Source organism: Narcine bancroftii, chromosome 8 (assembly GCF_036971445.1).
Source record: "Narcine bancroftii isolate sNarBan1 chromosome 8, sNarBan1.hap1, whole genome shotgun sequence".
Lineage (NCBI taxonomy): Eukaryota > Metazoa > Chordata > Chondrichthyes > Torpediniformes > Narcinidae > Narcine > Narcine bancroftii.
Window position 1 is genome coordinate 173998621 of NC_091476.1, and position 17168 is coordinate 174015788.

Consider the following 17168-nt stretch of genomic DNA (forward strand, 5'->3'; position numbering starts at 1 on the left):
AATAGGGCTGCCTTAACTTAATATGTCATATTTGTTCTTTAAGTTGGATGCAATTTTTTCCATAGGTATGCAACTATTCATCTCAGCAGTCCATCGTGCTATATGTAGAGGGGAGTCAGATGTCCAAATAAATGCAATACATTTCTTAGCCACAGCCCCTTGAAATTTGGAATTTTGTTAGTTTATTGCATATTTCAATGAAGGTCACCCTTGTTAATATTTCAGTAATATCCTGCCAGAAAAGTCTCACCTTCACACACGACCACATAGTATGTAAGAACATTCCTATTTCTATCACGCTCCTAAAACACATTTCCAATATTTCAGATTTTGATTTATGCAACTTCTGTGGAGAGATATAATTGGTGTAGGATCGGTGCACTAATCTGTATCTTGAATTTATAATTGATGTCATGCTATCAAAACGCCAATCAGACCAGCATCTTTCCATTATTGCAACACCTAAATCCGACTCCGATCTCTCTTTTGATCTCTGAAAATCTAGTTTCACACTTTCATTCTGAAGAGCAAAGTACATCTTGGTTATAAATTTAGATGTATTCCCCAGCCAAATCGTTTGTTCCATTTCACATGGAGACAGACTTGGCCCCTACCTTTCTCTTAGGAATGATCTTAGCTGGAGAAAACAAAAAGTCCCATTAGCTACTCCCTATTTATTTCTTAGCTGTTCAAAAGACACAAGAGATCTCTCCATATAACAATCATCAATATATCTTATTCCTTTATCATACCAGATTCATAGACAGGAGTACATTTTTACATAAAAATACAATGCTATTTTTTCCTAATACACTCATTTATTTCTTGCCATATGTATTAATATAAGGCTATCTGTCTTTTTTGTTATTTTTGTATTATATTAAATAGTCTACTTAGACTAGTTGAAGAGTGTTTTCCTTTGACAAATCCCACCTGATTTGGATGTATTAATTTTGGTAAATATTGTTCCAGTCGATTAGCTAATGCCCTCTGCCAATATTTTATAATCAGTATTGAAGAATGATATAGGTCTATATGATGATGTTTTTAATGGGTCTCCACCCTTTTTCTGTAGTACTGTAATTATAACAGTTGAGAAAGATTCCAGGAGGGTCTGTGGCTCCACCACCCAGTCCAATACACCCATAATAAGATATCAATAATTATCTGTAGAACTCAGGAGGAAACTCATCCTCCCATGGAGATTTGTTAGCTTGTAAAGTACCCAAGGCTTTCTTGATTTCTTCTCTTGTAAAAGAGGCATCCAAATCAATTTGTTCTCTATTTTCTCGTTTTGGAAGTTCCACATTTGTTAAAAATTCATCCATCTCATTTTCATCTCCTAACAACTCTGATTTATATAGTTTCATTATAACATTGTTAAAAATATTCTTTATTTCTTTTTGATTATGTGTTATAATATCGGCCTCTGTTTTTATTGCATTTATCATTCTAGCTGACTCCTCTGCCTTTAACTGCTAAGATAAAACTTTATGTGTTCTTTCTTCCCTAATTCATAATATATTTGTTAAATGGATTTTAATTCTGTTTTTTTTTCTGTTCTATAAGTGTTGTATTTCAAATTTTTATTCTCTAATAGTCCATATTTTTCTTGTGACCCTGTTCTCTGATAGTTTTTTTTTAAATCTTGTTACATCTTTCTCTAGATCATCCAACTCTAGCATATTCTCTCAAGTTTTTTTTGTATAAGGAATTAAAAAGCTATTGTCAGTAGAAGAAAGGTTAGTTTCACAGAATAGTTCTATCTGTCTCTTAATAAATTCACAAAAGTCCCTCCTTTTCAACAGTATGGCACTGAGACATCATCTATACACACTTTCTTGTTTTTCCATTATTGCAATAGTTAAAGTTAATGGCAAATGATCTGATAAAAGTCTAGTCAAAGATTCTGTTTTTACCACTCTACTTTTTAACAGGTCAGACATTAAAAACAAATCAATCCTTGCATGTGAATCATGTACCCTTGAGTAGAATGAATAGTCTCTATGGGGTTAAGCTGTCTCCATATAATCATAAATTTAAATCTTTCATAAATAATAGTGTCATTTTTACAGCTTTTGCCCTTGTCACTGTTCTGACTGATTTATCTAGTATTGGATCTAGACAGAAATTTAAGTCTCCTCCGACCAGTATATTTTATCTTTTTAAAAACAGCAGAGGGAAGACATCTTTCATCAAGATTTCGTCATCATAATTTGGTGCATAGATGCTCATAAATATCCATGTTTCTGCATAAATTTTACAATGTGCCATTACAAATCTTCCAGCTTGGTCATTCAGTGTCCCTTCTATTATTATTGATATATTTTTATTAATTAGAATCGCTACTCCTCTTGCTTTTGAGCCAAATGAAGACGATATTACTTTTCTGCCTATTCTCTTTTTAATTTAGCATGTTCCAATTTATTAATATGTGTTTCTTGTAGAAAGAAACACATCTTCAATTTTTTTTTAGGTATGCCAAAACCCACCTCCTTTTCACTATTTTGTATATCCCATTAACATTAAGATTAATAAATTTTAGCATTTTATCCATATTGATTTTTTAAACAAAATATTGTTTAACAATAAAAACTTTTCGATAGTATGTGTTTTTTAAAGGGGAAAGATAACAATGTCCCTGCCCTGATGGTGACGCAAACAGGAAACCCTATGATAAAAAGCCCCCAGTCGAATCTCTCGAGGAAGAAGAATCCTCCCCTTAATGCCATCTTTTATAGATACTCCTCTTTGGGCACCACTCTCCCCCTTCGACCAGAGTCTCCTCCTTGCTACTACTTTTCCAAAGTTTCCTCTCTTTTCCGAGCTTTCCGTGAACATTTCAATAAAATTTACTTTTCAAGATTAAATAAAAGACATTTTTTAGAAAAAAATGCAATTTTTACTTGGTCCCATTGTAAACATTTTTCACTTTCTTCCTCTTTGGCACCCTTAGCCTTTTCATAAACCTCGCAGGATGTCTTCCACCTTGTTCTTAGCCTTGAAAAATCGTCGATTACCCTTTGCTACTTTGATCCTCAGATTCGTGGGATAGATCATCAAATATTTCAAGTTTTTGGAACGCACTCGTCTTTTTACATCATCAAACTCCTTCCTTTGCTTAATCAAAGTAGGACTAAAATCTTGGAAAAATAGCACTTTTTCATGGTCAGTCTTAGGGAGGCCATTATTTTGCTCAGAGTATTCATATACTGCTCCCAGAATTGTCTCCCATTTTCAGTAACTCAAGCTTACCAGGACCAGTCGTCGTTGCTGATCATCGGCTCTCTTGGGATCGACGATCCGGAGAGCCCTTTTAATATGCAGTTTTTCTCTGAATTTGTCTTCTCCTGGCACTCGCAGGATCCAGGTTTTGAAGAAGTTCATTAGATCTCATCCCTCGATTCCTTCTTTCAGCCAAATAATTCAGAAATTATTTTGTCTGCCAAAATTCTCTGTGTGGTCAATCTTGTCCAGCAGACCTTGTCTGTCTGACTCCCTTTGCTTCGCATCTTTCTTCAAAGCTTTTTACCAAGTCTCCTTCTGCTTGGGTCATTCTTTCAGTTAAGTCTTCAACAATTTCTTTAATTTCAGTCATCCTTTCAGTCTTGTCTCTCATTACGTTTTTGACGCCAGCAAATTAGTTGCTCAAATTTTCCATTTTCTTCCAGGTTAATATTTAGTTCATGTCCTGACTCCCTACTCTGTCGGGGTCCGCCGGTCCTGAGGCCACTCTTGCCCCACTCACTTTCAGGCTTTCATTCGATGTCGCTGGCTGAGTAGAAACGTCTTCATTTTTTTTGTTCTCAGCTGCCTTGGTTTCGTAGTACTTGTTTTTACCCATTTTCTTTGGTGAAAAATCCTTAATTTGAACCATCTATACTCTTCACAGAGAGCTCGACCATATCTGCCTAAGTCCTTTGCACATCCACGCACCCCCCACCCCCACTTCCAATCTATTTGAATTCTGCACCTCATTTCCAGCCCTCACTGATTTAATTAGGCCTTAAATCATTCCCTTCCCATGTTGGTTCAATGTAGTTTTTCCTGGTGTTTGCCATAGCTAATCGGTGTAGGGTACGGTATTGTGCATTCGCTAGCACAGCAAGGTACCATCTCCAGGGTTTGTGTTGAGCTGTGTTATTGCTTTGAGAGACAACGCCATTTCAACAGACACCAGAGCTAAAATTAGCAATTGGCTTATCATCAGCTGTTTGCTCTGTAAGAAGATACCAAAAGTTCTAAGTGGCCTTCAGTAAAACTCTCTTCAGCTTCGATTGCTTTGTTATGACATCTCCAGGAAGTGAGAATCCAAGTGCGTGCAACCAAACAGTCTCAATTTTCACTGGAAGGCCTGTCACTCACACTACCATTCAATTTCCCTCTAAACACTCTCGTTTATATTCCAAACATGAGTATGTTCTGTCAGAAATGATCTATCACAAAGCCTATTGTCGCATTAGCCTATTGTCCGAACTTTTCTTTCATGGACGTCTATTTGAAGAGTAGAGTTTATATTCCTCCCTGTCTCCACCTTTCCCTTTCTGTGCAATTGCCTTCAGTGCATGAGCTACCTTCCACCATTCAGCACTGGGTTTGGGAATTCAATTATGCTCCTGGGTACTTGCATTGAAATATCTGCCACTTAGATTCTAATCCATCATCCCGACCTTCAATCTCTCAAGCTGCCCTGCAACCGCTTCTCGATCCCTGCAACACTCCGTGACCACAGCTGCTCCAAGCATGTAGACCTGCTCTGGAGCCATCAGAAGCAAATGTGGAATCCTGAGTGTAGAGGAGTTGGAATTAACTACAAAATAATTGTTTAGCCACTGAAACACAGTCGCCCAGCTTTATTTTTTTCTGTTTTGTTTCTTAGGGGGATATTTTTGTCATAAAATTTGATTCCTTTTTATGTTTGGCATTTAAGAGATTGGAAGGCTGTTTACAGATGTTGCTCGATGTCTGTGTTTGTTCACGTTAACTGTTGTTAATGCAATCCCCATCTCTGATATTTATTCATCTGAAGCTTCTTAAAAAGGTTGAAAAGCAAGCAAAGAAGGAACACTATTCAGCTTTGGAGTGAAACAAGAAAGTCTGTAGACACCATGATTGCAGTAAATGCACCAAAGTGCTAGAGAAGGTCCCACAGCGTCCATAGGAGGCAAAGAACCAATGTTTCTTTCCCTATCCTGCCATTTCCTTTCCTCCACCTCTGCTTTCTCCCCTCCCCCCTGATCAATTGCCCTCCTACCCATGTCTACCTATGGCTTCTTGGCTTTTGACCTGTGTTCTTCCTGCACCTTTTCATTCAGGTGCCTGTCTGCTTTTTAGCTCATACCTTGAAAAAACACTGGTTACATATCTTTTCCTGCTCTGGACGCTGCAGGACCTGCTGAGTTTCTCCAGCACTTTTGTGCATTTATTACCATTCGGCTTGGAGTCCATTTGTTTGCGGGTCGGTAACTATAGTTCGACCGTGAAGTGGTTCTTCATCTACTGAACTTCCCGGGATTGGGAATCCCTACCTTTCCCTGGATCACCTAGAGAGATATCATCTTCAGTCACCACTACTTTTAAATTCAACAGCTACCTTTTATCTTGATGAGTTGAATTTTGCTTAAATGCAATAATGATGGTTGCTTAATCAGCATAATTTCAACACAGATTTGAATCCACGTTACTTCCATGTTTTCTTACAACCAAAAGGGAGGCCCTTGGGATGATCAAGATGATGTTGGTTCACGGAGCATTTCTGCTCATCATTTATTTTCCCGGGAACCTATCCTCCCAATTCCCCAGATTCTCACCCACACACCAGGGACAATCTACAGCAGCTAATTAACCAACCAACGTGCAGAACTCTTGGCACGTGGAAAGAGACCGGAGCGCCCCAAGGAAACACACAGGGAGAATGTGAAAACTCCACACAGACAGCAGCCAAGGTCAGGAATGAACCTAGATCTTTGGAGTTGTGAGACAGTGACTCTACTAGCTTTACCACTGAGTCATACCCAAAGAATTTTAAAAATCAACCATTCTACCTTACAATAATCTCAACGCTGAAACCCTTTCTCATTAAATCTCTTAATTTCTGACAGAACAGGACCAAATTAAACAATTTCAGGTTCCCATCCTTACCGAGAGTTTTTGCCCGCTCCTCTCTGCGCTGCCTTGCAAGCTGCTGCCTCTCCTCCACCTTCAGGGCATCTAGAAGGAAAACAAGTGAGAAGAATTACAACAGTCCTTTGTGATGACAGAGTGCCTTTCACACGAGCAATTATCAGCGAGAAGGTTCGTTCAGGAGCTGGTGCACGGGGTTGCTTGTCAAGAAGTTCTGAACTTCCTCACCTTCCACCACTCCAGGCAAAGACGGAGCTAGAAAGAAGATCTTTCCCACTCCTCACCACCCCCTGCCAATGAAAAGTTTGGGAATCAGGTCCAAAGCCACCCCTTTCCCCTTTAGCCACCCTACAATTCATGTCTCACTGTATCCCAAAGTGTCTACCCAAGATGGATAGAGGTATTCCACAACGGAATAGGTTTAAGGCTCAGCACATGATGGATATTTAAAAGTGTTGATGGGATAGTTGAGCAATCACGCGATTCAAAGGCGGATCAAGAGGCCAGTGTAGCTGAGTAATGCTTCTATTTTTGCTTACTATTTCACAGAAAGGCCATTTGGCCCTTCAGGTCCATGCAATCTTACCAGACTCTTGCTTCTCATTTCCCTGTGACCCTGAAACTTACTTCCTCTCTCACGTCATGCCTTTCACCTACCCTTTCCATCTTGTGCCCACATGCCAAGATATTCTTCACAGTTGATAATTGGTCCACTAGCCCATCTTTCCATGAAATAGGAAAGCCACAGCGTCAAGAGAATGTCCAAATCCCATGTGAACAGCAGCCAAGGTTGGGATCAACTTCGAGTACCAAGCACTTGTTGGTATCCACACTAGTTGATGCTCTCGCTTTTCTTTTTCAATCCTTTTTATTGGTTTTTATAATAAATTCAGTACAATGAAGAAAAGGGAACAAAACTGAAAATCACATATGTGTATATCTCAAGATAAAACTTCAAGCAGTATAAACTCAGTCACCCCTCCACTACACTGGATGAAGAGAGAAAAGACATCTCTCACACACACACAAACTACAAATCTGATTATCTGAAATCAGATTCTCCAAAATCCACAGTTATCCAATTTTTAAAAATTTTTTTTGGATTAACAAGGATATCTGAAACAAATCAGAAATCCTCATTTATCTGAAATTTTTTCAGAGCCGAACTGACCAGGCTACCAGCACCAGTATTAGCAGACCTTGGGCTCCTGGCGGCACCAGGGACCTCAAGTTCCCACAAAGGAGCAGGAGTCTCGGGCTCCTGGCATGAGCGGGGCCTCAGTGGGAAAGTGTCGGTGACCGGCGGTGGCCAGGATTTTTCTTTGGTGAGAATTAAACATTATTTTAATGCTTAAAAAAGCCTTCCCTTGTTTAAACACTGTTTCAATTTATTTGCTGTTGCTACTGGGCTATTTTTTTTAAATTACCAGTTTTCCGAAAAAAATGTTTTTGTGACATCTTCTTTGGCTTGGCTTCGCAGACGAAGATTTATGGAGGGGTAATGTCCACGTCAGCTGCAGGCTCGTTTGTGGCTGACAAGTCCGAAGCGGGACAGGCAGACACGGTTGCAGCGGTTGCAGGGGAAAATTGGTTGGTAGGGGTTGGGTGTTGGGTTTTTCCTCCTTTGTCTTTTGTCAGTGAGGTGGGCTCTGCGGTCTTCTTCAAAGGAGGTTGCTGCCCGCTGAACTGTGAGGCGCCAAGATGCACGGTTGGATGCGATATCAGCCCACTGGCGGTGGTCAATGTGGCAGGCACCAAGAGATTTCTTTAGGCAGTACTTGTACCTCTTCTTTGGTGCACCTCTGTCACGGTGGCCAGTGGAGAGCTCACCATATAACACGATCTTGGGAAGGCGATGGACCTCCATTCTGGAGACGTGACCTGCCCAGCGCAGCTGGATCTTCAGCAGCGTGGATTCGATGCTGTCGGCCTCTGCCATCTCCAGTACTTCGATATTAGGGATGAATTCGCTCCATTGAATGTTGAGGATGGAGCGGAGACAACGCTGGTGGAAGCGTTCTAGGAGCCGTAGGTGATGCCGGTAGAGGACCCATGATTCAGAGCCGAACAGGAGTGTGGGTATGACAACAGCTCTGTATACGCTAATCTTTGTGAGGTTTTTCAGTTGGTTGTTTTTCCAGACTCTTTTGTGTAGTCTTCCAAAGGCGCTATTTCCCTTGGCGAGTCTCGTTGTCGATCCTTGCATCCGATGAAATGGTGCAGCCGAGATAGGTAAACTGGTTGACCGTTTTGAGTTTTGTGTGGCCGATGGAGATGTGGGGGGGCTGGTAGTCATGGTGGGGAGCTGGCTGATGGAGGACCTCAGTTTTCTTCAGGCTGACTTCCAGGCCAAACATTTTGGCAGTTTCCACAAAACAGGACGTCAAGCGCTGAAGAGCTGGCTCTGAATGGACAACTAAAGTGGCATCGTCTGCAAAGAGTAGTTCACGGACAAGTTTCTCTTGTGTCTTGGTGTGAGCTTGCAGGCGCCTCAGATTGAAGAGACTGCCATCCGTGCGGTACCGGATGTAAACAGCGTCTTCATTGTTGAGGTCTTTCATGGCTTGGTTCAGCATCACGCTGAAGATTGAAAAGAGAGTTGGTGCGAGAACGCAGCCTTGCTTCACGCCATTGTTAAAGGAGAAGGGTTCAGAGAGCTCATTGCTGTATCTGACCCGACCTTGTTGGTTTTCGTGCAGTTGGATAACGTGACGTATGTATTTAAGAAAACCACACCTAACCTACTCTATTAAAAAAAAACTAACCAAAAACATCTGAGCAGCTCATCCTGAGGGTTACATATATTTTGTACCTTTTGATTCATACTGTGAATATCTCATCTGGAAGAGAGAGTACATCTGATCACATTAAAAACATTTACATCATATGAAATAAGTCATAAAAGGTTTCTGTGTTTCTTCAAATTTCACCGATGAATCAAATACATGATATCTAATTTTTTTCTAAACTCAAACAGGACATAATATGAAAAAACCGTTGAAACACTGTTGAAGTCTCAAGTCTTTCCATTTGAATAAGATGGCTATTCTAGCCAACAATATAGAGAAGGCTACAACCCATTGAACAGGTGCAGAAAAACCTGGGTCAATAACCCCGAAAAGACCAGTTATTGGATTGGGTCATAGCTCCACCTGACATACAGTTGAAAATAAAATTTAAAATTTCTTTCCAATAGATTTCTAAAGTTGAACAAGACCAAATCATGTGTCAATGTAGCAATATCAGATTTGCATCCGTCACAAATAGGGTCAATATTAGAAAAGATACAAGCCAGTTTATCTTTGGACATGTGAACATGATCCACCACTTTGAATTGGATTAATGAATGTCAGGCACATATTGAAGATGTATTCACCAGGTTAAGAATCTTGCCCCATAAATCCTCTGATAAGGGTCTTGCAAGTTCTCTTTCTTAATCCCTTACATGGTTAGTAGATTCAGAAATGAAATAATTGTGGCATTTTGTAACCACGTGCTGCAAGGAAGAGGGTTCCCTCCACCACAGTTACTGGGTGACACCTGTAAAGTAGGTGCTTTCAAAAAGAAATTAGACAGATCTGAGGAGAAAATCAGAGTGGATGTGCAGATGCTAAGTTGAAGTAGATAGAGTGTGAAGAGATCAATGTGGATAAATAAAACTGCAAACAACTGCTTGGGTCCATCTGCCATTTATTCCATCCTTGTGAATATTTATTATCTATCTTATGTATTTATTCTCTCTTTTACTTCAAGTTAATTAGTTTCCTGCTATCGTTTGTCCTTACAAGTGCCTGTTCAGTTGCACCAGTTAAGAATTTAGGTGTTCATTATACAATGTGAATGACAATAAACCACACCTGGGTACGACTGAATCAGGCATAAAGCATTAAAAAAAAATGAGGTAGATGCCAAGCACCTGAAGCTGACATTTTCCATGTTTTTCAAGGAGAATGTGTAAGGAATTATTAGCGGACGTCAGGAATGAAGAAGGAACAGGATCTATTTTAAAACAGTGTTCCCTACTGTCCAGAACCACCTACAAGATTGGAATACAAAGTGAGACTCTGGGATTTCCACTGCTTCACTGACCATTTAGATCACAGTTAAACCAGAACTCAACATGGTTATCCAACTGCATGAAAATCAACAAGGTCGGGTCAGATACAGCAATGAGCTCTCTGAACCCTTCTCCATTAACAATGGCGTGAAGCAAGGCTGTGTTCTCGCACCAACCCTCTTTTCAATCTTCTTCAGCATGATGCTGAACCAAGCCATGAAAGACCTCAACAATGAAGATGCTGTTTACATCCGGTACCGCACGGGTGGCAGTCTCTTCAATCTGAGGCGCCTACAAGCTCACACCAAGACACAAGAAAAATTGTCCGTGAACTACTCTTTGCAGACGATGCCGCTTTAGTTGCCCATTCAGAGCCAGCTCTTCAGCGCTTGACGTCCTGTTTTGCGGAAACTGCCAAAATGTTCGGCCTGGAAGTCAGCCTGAAGAAAACGGAGGTCCTCCATCAGCCAGCTCCCCACCTTGACTACCAGCCCCCCCACATCTCCATCGGCCACACAAAACTCAAAACGGTCAACCAGTTTACCTATCTCGGCTGCACCATTTCATCAGATGCAAGGATCGACAACGAGATAGACAACAGACTCGCCAAGGGAAATAGCGCCTTTGGAAGACTACACAAAAGAGTCTGGAAAAACAACCAACTGAAAAACCTCACAAAGATAAGCGTATACAGAGCCGTTGTCATACCCACACTCCTGTTCGGCTCCGAATCATGGGTCCTCTACCGGCATCACCTACGGCTCCTAGAACGCTTCCACCAGCATTGTCTCCGCTCCATCCTCAACATTCATTGGAGCACCTTCATCCCTAACATCGAAGTACTGGAGATGGCAGAGGCCGACAGCATCGAATCCACGCTTCTGAAGATCCAGCTGCGCTGGGCAGGTCACGTCTCCAGAATGGAGGACCATCGCCTTCCCAAGATCGTATTATACGGCGAGTTCTCCACTGGCCACCGTGACAGAGGTGCACCAAAGAAGAGGTACAAGGACTGCCTAAAGAAATCTCTTGGTGCCTGCCACATTGACCACCGCCAGTGGGCTGATATCGCCTCAAACCGAACATCTTGGCGCCTCACAGTTCGGCGGGCAGCAACCTCCTTTGAAGAAGACCGCAGAGCCCACCTCACTGACAAAAGACAAAGAAGGAAAAACCCAACACCCAACCCCAACCCACCAATTTTCCCCTGCAACCGTGTCTGCCTGTCCCGCATCGGACTTGTCAGCCACAAACGAGCCTGCAGCTGACGTGGACATTTACCCACTCCATAAATCTTCATCCGCGAAGCCAAGCCAACGAAACCAGAAAGCACATCACGTAGACAATTTGGCTGAATTTAATTTGGCTCTCGAGTCCAGGAAATTCATTCCCCCCACCCCCCCCAAGAATTGTTTCAGTGGACCGGAACTTGGCTAGGTATGGCAGGAAGAGCTTATTTAATACTTGGTCACTAAAATAACTGAAAAGGTTTGTCTTTTAAAGCACAAAAGGGCAGAGGCTCCAGAGACTCCAAGTTCACATCCTGCAATGTGGCAACATTCTGTTACCTGCATCAAGCATGAATTCCTTTCAGGATACATCCACCAGTAAAGGCCCTTACTACCACTAGTTATTATTCCCTTACCAAGGGAGAGTAGTGAAGATGGTCCCTTCAGCTCTCTGAGGACAAGACAAATGGCAAGTTTGCTGCACTGCAATTTCCCAACACACCCTCTCACACTCATTGCAGCCAGAGGTCTGTTTGGGCAATTAACCAGGGTAGTAGTGGCCATGTTTAAGGTGTTGGAAGGGTTTTCATTTAAGCAAAAGGGCATGTGGGCTGCATGGGAGATGCAAAGAGACCTCAGCAGGATATAGAAAGGCAAAAGGAAAGGTCAAGAGCAGGGCAGCACAGTTAGTTCAATGCTATTGCAGTACCAGTGAACCGGGTTCAAAACTGGCATTGCCTGAAAGGAGGTTAAACACTCTCCTCACCTGTGTGAACTTCTTCCAGGTGCTCCCATTTTCTCCCACCCTCCAAATACATACAGCGTCGGGAGGCTAATTGGGTTTCATGGGTTTCAATGGCCAGATGCAGCTTCGACCGTGTTGTAAATAAATTTAATTTTAAAACATTTATAATCGGAGGTGAGATCATCCACTTTGAAAAGAATAGAAAGTTTATTTTTCAGAAAGGCGAGAAATTTAAAAGCATTAGTGTTTAGAAGGACTTGTGACTCATGGAAATATGGAATCACCATAGCAATGGGATGTTGGCCTTTACTACATGGATCTTACTGCAAGGAGGATGTGATTAAGGGAGATAGGGTGCAGAAAATATTCACACGGATGTTGCCATGAACACCGGGCTTGAGTTATAAGGAAAGATTAGACAAGCTGGGAATGATTTCCCTGGGGAAGGCTGGGAGGGAGACATCCATAGAGACACAAAATCAGGATGGGCATTAATAATGTGGATTGACACAGACCTTTTCCCAAGATATGGTTGTCTAAAGCTGGAGGCCATGGGTTTAAGGTGAGAGAGGAAAGATTTCAAGGGGACCTAAGGCACATTTTCCCCCACACAGGAGGTGGTGGGTATAGAGAACAAGATGCCAGGGGAAGAGGTAGAAGTAAGTGGAAGTACCACATTTAAAGGACATTTTGACAGGTACGTGGCCAAGAAAAGTTTAGAGGGATATGGGCTAAATGCAGGCAATGAGACACCTTGGATGACATAAATGGGGGGGGGTTGAAGGGCCTGTTTCCACTACTTTATAACTCTATGACCTGAGTACAGGAGTAAGGAGGCATCCTACTCAAGTAATGGAGTTGATGACAACCCACCAGGATGATTACGCACAGGTCTGCTCCCCCTACCCAAGCAATTTTATACTGTTGTTACGGGGAGTGCAGCAAAGATGCTCAGATTGAGTTCTGGGATGGCAGGTTTGTCATATGAGGCAAAACTCAGGGCACTGGCCGATGCTTTCTTGAATTTAGAGGAATGAGAGATGATCTCATTAAAGTACATAGAATTCAATTCAGAATTGAAAAGGGTTGATGGAGAAGAGCTGTTTTCTCTGATTGGAGCATCAAGATCCAAAATAAGATGCCATTCAGCAAAGAGCTAAGAAGAGATTTATTCAGCCAGAAACTAGTGAATCTTCAGAACTCACTATCCTGGAGGCCTAGTTGTGGAGTACTGTCAGGGCAAGAGGCCAATACATATTAGGATATTGAAGGAATCATGGGATGGGATGGTGTTAGATTCTTGGGTAGATGGTGGGTGGTTTGGGGGGGGTTGAGAGGCTGTTAGAATTTTTTCTTTTTCTCTTTATATAAAATTAACACATATATAATTTTTTTGTTACATTGTGATATATGAAAACTGTATCTTTGCACGAGTTTATTATCAATAAAATATTTAAAAAAAGGGTTAGTGATATATGGAATATCTTATTTAGCTTGTGATATGATCTTATTGAATTGTACCCTTTTTGTTTATATAAGTTCTTTATTAAAATCAATAAAATATAAATAAAAATGAATCAAAGGTTGTGGCTGGTACTGAGATGAGAGATCCAGCATGGTCTTACTGAGTGTCAGAGCAGGTATGAAGGGCTGAATAGCCTATTCCAGTTTCGACTCCTTATATCCTGGAGATTATGATTCACAGGCACCAAACCAGATAAGAGCTTTCTTAGGAAGATGATCGAAGGCAGAGTCTGATGCTCCCCAAATGCAATGGAACAGAAATAGACACCAGTGTCCCCTTCATCACTTGCTCCCTCCTTTGCTGTTCAATAAACTCACTCTGAATCTTTTACCTTAGCGCAACTTACCTGCACAAATCCCACATCCTTTGATCCCTTGTTGAACGTTATGAGCGACCGAGCCTTTCTTATCCTCCAAACACCGAAATTCCAAAGGGTCTCCAAACCCTGGACAAAGAAATCTCCTCTCATCTCTTGCAACACACAAATAGGCTTAAAGAAACTCAGCAGGTCCCACAGCACCTATAGGAAGTAAAAGGGGAGCCAACGCTTCGGGCCTGGACCCTCTCTCCTGAATCACCAAGCACCTTATTTCGAGATCACCACCCCCGAGGTCACCAATCAGGAGTAGCATCAACTCCGCATCTACCTGGAGGTCTTGAAAGGATTTTGCACCTTCCAATGAAGCCATCAATGGGAAGATCAAAAGATGGAGTCAGCTGCCCACAGGGTGCATGAGGTTTGGAAACAGGAGTCACCAAGCGGCTTTACGTTCCAGAGGTTCGAAGGATGGGGCTATCAAACGCTACTGGCAACAAGAAGCTTGCCTCTGGCTGGAGCAGGGAGAGTAATAATGATGGCGCGAGGTGGAATGCTACACGTGACTGACTGGTAGCCAAAACCTTAGAACATAAGAAATAGGGGCAGGAGTTGGCCGTCCGGCCTGTCGAGCCTGCTCTGCCATTCAGTAAGATCATGGCTGATCTGATCATTGACTCAACTCCACCCACCTGCCTTTTCCCCATATCCTTTAATTCCTTTTTTATGTAAAAATCTATCCAACTGAACCTTAAATATGTTTAATGAAGTCGTCTCAAATGTTTCCCTGGGCAGAGAATTCCACACATTCACCACTCTCTGGGAAAAGCAGTCTTTTCTCATCTCCGTCTTGAATCTACTCCCCTGAATCTTGAGTCTATGTTCCTTAGTTCTGGTCTCACCTACCAGCCAAAACAATTTTCATGCCTCAATCTTATCTGTCCCAGAGAATTCCAAGGGTTGTCTACCTTGCTGTTGCCAATCGACTTGGTCTTTTCAAGCTTTTCTGTGTCTCAGACCATTGATTAATCAAGAACAAATACAAAGTGTATCGCTGACCAGGACAGCAGGAGACAGCGGGAAGAGGTGGCATGGTTAGTGCAATCCTATTACAGCACCAGCGACACAGATTCAAACCCCGTGCTGTCTGTAGAGTTTGTACGTTCTCCCAGTGGCTGCGTGGGTTTCCACCAGGAGCTCAAGTGTCCCTTCAAAATGTGCGGGGGGGGGGGGGGGGGTTGTGTATTTGGGGGGCATGGGGGTTATGGGCTGGAAGGGCCTGTTACCTAAATTTTAAAAATAGACATTTCCCATCAAGAAATCTATAATGTCACGTCACCAAGACCTGGGAACTCAGCTGAACCGCTCACTTGTGGTATGTGACTGTGCTGAGCTTGTGCCGGCTTAGAGAGTCTGCTCCGGAATCTGTAACGAGGTTTAAACCCAAGGTATTCTGATTCAGCAGGGAGCTCGAGGCCATCTAGGGCACTGTCAATATTGTTACAACTGGTCTCTTGAACCTGTTCCAGACCACACCATAGGGAGCACAGTTTCGCTGAGTGTTTCTCATGACTCAGTCGTAATGACCTAGCTGTGAAGGTTAACACATTCCAGTTCTACACTGGGGATATTTGTGCAAAATTCTCGAAGCACACGCCAGTGCTGATCGCTGGGAATGCCGCCCCTCCTGCGTGGGATATCATTCAGCTAAACTGTTCCAGTGAGAAGGGTGTGAAAAATCCTATGACATTACTTAACAAGCAGATCCCTTTAATATCTCAGCCAGTATTTACCTTTAAACACAAATTTGTGAAGAGACAGATGCTGTTTATGGGGAAATTGCTTTGTAGCAATTGACAGGTCTCCTTTCCCACTTTACAGCAGGGAGACTTTTTAAAAGTACTTATTTATTATGAGGTGCTTCACGTTATCAGAAATGGTTAAAGCCTGCTGCATAACTTCACCTCAATTTTTCACTTGCTGTGGCTGCAGTTTCTATTTTAACTGCAGTGGCCGTGTGTGGGGATGGGGGAGGAGAGTGTGGCAGTCTGCACACCATTCAAGATTTACTGTGGTGATGTTTGCCATCGCTGACAGAATGTATTCAGGTGGGGATTTTTGAGGCTGCATCAAAAAAATCTAACCCCTAACATCGGGGACAGAAGCCAGTTTCTCAGGCACTTCTGTCAACCCAGGCACCTCAATGCCCCACACGCTGCCTCTTTTGGACCAAACAGGATCACAGGTTTAAGCACTGGTGCCCAATGACCTTGAGACACGCAGCATTCTCCTTAATGGTTTTTAGACTGCAGGCATGTAACAGCACAATCAAGGAATTTTGCCGCCACTCAGGCAGTCTAAAAAGGAATGTGCAGGAATTTGGAGTCAATTCCAGCGCCACGATTTTTCCTGCAGGATCCCTACAACTTTTTGAAGGAAGCCTGCAGTGTAAATCTTACCGGAAAAATTCATTGCCAGTCATTCACTCAACTGCACATCCAACCACCAGGACTGTTGTACTCAGGTACTTGCAGTCTAAAAAGGCGCCCAGAGTGAACGATCATATGGGCAGATATTGTTAATTTTTTTTCCCCCGCGATATTTGCCGACATTGCAGTCTAAAAGACATACTTGTCTCCCAGCAGCTGAAGCTCTCGTCTATTTGAACTGGCACAGTTACGAGAGCCAATTTCAGGGGGGCTATGTTCTTACTCCCTCCGGTTAGGCTTAATTAAAAGTACCAGTGCTTCGTTATGTGGCTGCAGGCAACACAGGAGCAGGCTCTGCATCAAGCTATGGGAGCCAGGAGCTGATGGGGCAGCAGGATGCAGCCAGTTTCTTTCATTAATGCTTGCCCTTTTTATGCCGAAACCCTGCATTAGAGACGATCAAGTTGGGAAAAAAAAGGCGATTTTACCTTTTATGGTGGCAACCTACAAGGCTGATCCGATGGTGCCTTTATGCAAAGCTAAGTGGGGAGTGGCTTCCAGAGCTGAAGCAGACAGGGCAAGTGGAGCAGTAATGCCACCGTGACCTCAAACACACGCCGAAAAGGGAAAGTGGTCTATATTAGAAAATGACGACCGAAGAGCAGGTAAGAGCGTTGGCGGAGATCCGTGCAAGGGGCCTCAGGAAGGTTTCCTATGCAACATAATCACCTCTATTAACCATAT

At 42.5% G+C, this 17168-nt stretch overlaps 1 protein-coding gene across 6 annotated transcripts in view; it reads right to left on the reverse strand.

Moving 5' to 3' along the window:
- The window catches only part of map7d1a (MAP7 domain containing 1a), a 163856-nt gene that overhangs the window by 51613 nt on the left and 95075 nt on the right, over window positions 1–17168 (reverse strand). For all 6 annotated transcript variants that reach the window (XM_069895877.1, XM_069895875.1, XM_069895876.1 and 3 more), the window contains exon 3: window positions 6142–6210. In XM_069895877.1, the coding sequence (XP_069751978.1) occupies window positions 6142–6210 (69 nt within the window). The remainder of the gene's footprint in view (window positions 1–6141; window positions 6211–17168) is intronic.